The sequence below is a fragment of the Monopterus albus genome, unplaced genomic scaffold (assembly GCF_001952655.1).
Source record: "Monopterus albus unplaced genomic scaffold, M_albus_1.0 scaffold89.1, whole genome shotgun sequence".
NCBI classification, from domain to species: Eukaryota; Metazoa; Chordata; class Actinopteri; order Synbranchiformes; family Synbranchidae; genus Monopterus; species Monopterus albus.
In genome coordinates, this window is record NW_018127969.1 from 882,280 (window position 1) to 886,691 (window position 4,412).

The window sequence follows — 4,412 nt, forward strand, 5'->3', positions numbered from 1 at the left end:
TTTCTAATCAATTTATTTAATATATTCCAAGTACCTTTCATGTTATTTTTATTATCTTCTAATACTTTAGAGTAATATAGTTTCTTGCATCTCCTCAAAATCTCAGTTAATTTGTTCTTATATGACTTATATTTTTCTTCCGCCTTCTTTAATCTGTCCTTTATGAATTCCTTATATAACGCATTCTTCTTATTACATGTAAAATCAAAGCAGCTAGTAAATTATGTATTTTATAGATAAGACTAACCAACTGTCTCTAAGCGGTCAAGATTTGCCAGTAGTAAAATAGTTAATTAATTGTTCTTGTGTTGGAAATTTTGTCTTGTAAGACCAACACTGAAACATTGCTTACAATTTCTGATAATGCTTAAGTATTTGTACTCTAAGCTACTTACATGACATTACTTGTAATGGGGTATTACCACACTGGGATATTTTTACTTTTAATAAATGATCAAAGTTCTTCTCCTGTTACTGAGAAAACAAAACACTTTGAACTCTATAGATGTAAAATAGCATGCCTTTTCTTGTTGCCCTTTGTGAACACAACAGTCTATATTTCATTTATTGTCAGTGAAGTGGCTCCATTCTACACTTCTTGTTTAAAAGATGCAGGAATGACTGCATCATTTTCCTTAAAATTGGTGGCAAGTAGGACCCAGAGAGGACTAGGCTTCAGATGGGGACAGTGGCGTGTGTGTCTATGTGAAAGAAGAGGAAGGGGAAAAAACACACACCATCATACACAATACTGGCAGTGACAGTCAGTGCCATACACAGCACAGGACAAGAATGAGAGTGTTACTGGAGGAGGGATGAGGAGAGATAGGAAACATCATCTCCCATCTAAATCGTATGGAATTAATGATCAGCACTTTTTAAACTGGAGATATTTGTGTGTGACAAGTCTGGATTTCTGGAGCCGCTCTACAGAAGATCCAGATCTCAGACACAACTGAAACTGGAAACATGGGTTTTTAACTGAAACACTGACTATGTTACCGTTTTGAGCAGGGGGGGGGGATTAAACCTGGGCTTCTGGTTTGGGTCCATATCCTGTACGTGGGATTTCAGTAGAAGCTTTTTTTAAGTCGGACACCAGGCGAACCCGTTTTGTCTGAACTGTACCACACATGGAGAGTGGATCATGGGTAAGTGATTTGATGCATAATCAGCACTGTTGACCTTTTAATGCTGAATGTGTCTTTTATTTTTGGTCATGAAAATTTACAGGATTTTACTTGTGTCAGTTACTTTTCACCATTTAATGAAATATAATGTTTTTGTTGTGTTTACTAACTGTTCACCGTTTCATACTATACAATTGTCAGTTATTGATATTTTCCAAAACAATATCTTCATCCTTTAGTCAAAATAGACTTTTTGTTCATGTATTCCCTGAAGCACACAGGGTCAATGCATATTGTGTTACTAATCCTGGAGACTGCCTAAATATTCTGTTCAAAACTACTAAAGAAAAAACTGACTTTCAAATTTTAATGGATTTACCATATTATATAATTCATTTTTTCTTATTTGTGCAAAAAGATCTCACACTCTTGAATATTTACTTTCTTTTACTCAAAAAAAAAGCTGCGTTTTGGTGGTAAAGTACATTCACCAGCCATTTTATTAAGTACACCTGTACAATTGTATACATTTCAACGCAACACGTCTGCCTTAACATCTGTGTTTATGAAGCTCAAAATGTTTGTAAATGTATAAATTCAATTATATATGTATTATAGAGGTCACATTTAAAGGTGGTGTACTGGACTACATTATATTCAGAGGTGTCTCTATATTTTTGTCCTCTCCAGCCACATACATGAAAGGGTCAGAATATTAGGAACACCTCTGAATGTAATGTAGTCCAGTACAACACCACCTTTAACTATGACCTCACTGATGAACATATAATTGAATTGATGCATTTATTATTTATATATTTATTTTTTCTTGACTCAAGTATTACAACACTGATACACTTAACGCTTAAATTGTTGACCAAACTGACACACTTTAATGCATCATCATTTCAGCTAGAAATCAGCACAAAGCATAAATTTAGTTGCAATGTATTTCCTCATCAATCAATTTGATTAAATATATTAAAACTATTCAAGCAGATTTTTTTTATGTGGGTGGGGGTAATAGCATATATACAAGGAAAAAGGATAGCTTTATATAATGTATAAACTCTTACCTAAAATGTCTGGACTGTATTAACATGGTTTGTTTTCTTCCATTTACAAAACTGTTTCTGTCATTTCATCAGGGGACATCCAGACATGAAGACATCTGAGATACAAATGGAGGAAGTTGTGAATGAATAATGGCTGCCAAGACTGGTCTGATGATAGCCTCTGTGCCAAATCTTACAACCACCTTAGGGGAGCCCAATCTCACAGTTCCTGCTGGAGTGGGCATCGTCACAAGCTCTCAGTCTCAGATCAAAGACCTTTTTGGGTTGTTCTGCATGGTGACCCTTAACCTCATTGCTTTGTTGGCCAACGCTGGTGTGATGGTGGCCATTGCCCGTGCACCTCACGTGAAGAGGTTTGCTTTTGTGTGTCACCTTTGTGCGGTGGATCTGCTGTGTGCCATTCTTCTCATGCCTCTGGGTATCATATCCAGTTCACCGTTCTTTGGCACCGTGGTGTTTACGGTTCTGGAGTGTCAGGTTTACATCTTCCTCAATGTTTTCCTCATTTGTCTGTCCATTCTCACCATCACAGCCATCAGCGTGGAGCGTTACTTCTATATAGTGCACCCGATGCGTTATGAAGTCAAGATGACCATAAACCTCGCTGTTGGTGTGATGCTCCTAATCTGGTTTAAGTCAGTCCTCTTGGCTTTGGTCACTCTGTTTGGGTGGCCAGCTTATGGACATCAGAGCTCTATTGCTGCATCTCACTGCTCTCTCCACGCAAGCCACAGTCGTCTGAGAAAAGAATTTGCTGTGCTCTTCACTGTGGTTTGTTTTCTTGTTCCTGCAGTGGTTATTTTTGTTGTTTACTGTGCCGTGTACAAGGTAGCCCGTTCTGCAGCCCTGCAGCAAGTCCCTGCCATGCCACCATGGGCAAATACAAGCCCTGCCAAGGATCGGTCTGACTCCATCAACAGCCAAAGCACCATGATCACCACCACCCACACTCTGCCCCAAAGACTATCTCCAGAAAGGGCCTTCAGTGGCGGCAAGGCTGCACTTACTTTGATATTCATTGTGGGCCAGTTCTTGGTTTGCTGGTTGCCTTACTTCATCTTCCACCTGCAGATGTCTCTGACTGGCTCAATGCAGAGCCCCGGGGACTTAGAAGAAGCAGTCACCTGGCTTGCTTACTCCTCCTTTGCAGTTAATCCATTCTTCTATGGCCTGTTGAACAGACAGATCAGAGAGGAGCTGGTGAAGTTTCGACGGTGCTGCTTGACCCAGCCTGTGGAGTTTGGGGCATCCAGTCATGAGGGCTCCCTTCAGGAGAACTTCCTCCAGTTCATCCAGAGAACCAACAGTCCAGCTGACACTCGCTCCAGCTGTGCCAACTCCAGTCTGAGAAGCACTACAGAGGGTATAAAGATACCCGGACAAGTACCTGAGGAACACACTTAGACACTGACCGACATGAGCTATGGACTACAGTGCAATACTGTGTATAGGTCCTGTCTGTTTTATCTTTGTGGGCCATTTTTCTTTAGTGGATAGGTTCACATTTCAAGCCTAAAACACCACTGACACATACATGTCAGAAAATGTGAAAATACTGTCTTGGCTATATTGTAACATGAAAAGGTGATAGATATTGCACTTGGTGTATTTTTCATTTATAATTGACCAGATTCTAATGATGTTTGTAGAAATGTTTTATAAATGTGTATTTCTAGAGGATATCTACAGTAACAAGCTCCTGATTTGATGGAAATGTAGATATTTTAATATATTAGGAACAAAAATCAATAGATAATTTTTTTGTCAATAGCAAAATACTGTGCGCAAGTGTCATATTGGTGACTAATTTGTGTTGAACTTTGTACAGTATTGGATGTCAGTGTTGCTGAGCAGGGGTCCTTTACATTTGGGTAGGTGTGTCACATTTTCACTACACCATTACTGTGGCCAAAACAATTCACAATAACAATATTATCATAATAGCTACACAAAAATTGAAAAAACCAAATAATTCTATAAGTCAAATTCATCTTTAACTTTATTCTGCATACTGTCTGCCTGTAGCATGGTGGTCTTCCTCTTCTTCTCCGTTCCCTTTGGGTGGCAACCAGTAATAAGGTGCAATACCACCACCTACGGTACTTAGTTGGAGTGTCATCCAGGTACTTATTATTTACAATGTTATCATATGTGTATTATAAACATGATGTCAAAAATACATTTTTTAAAATATCAGTTATTGTCA

General features: G+C 38.6%; 1 protein-coding gene across 1 annotated transcript; it reads left to right on the forward strand.

Moving 5' to 3' along the window:
- Window positions 1-796: 796 nt before the first annotated feature.
- gpr61l (G protein-coupled receptor 61-like) lies at window positions 797-4,412 on the forward strand. The gene is made up of 2 exons (XM_020607832.1): window positions 797-1,151; window positions 2,279-4,412. The coding sequence occupies exon 2, from the start codon at window positions 2,336-2,338 to the stop codon at window positions 3,608-3,610; it is 1,275 nt and encodes a 424-aa protein (XP_020463488.1). The 5' UTR covers window positions 797-1,151; window positions 2,279-2,335; the 3' UTR covers window positions 3,611-4,412.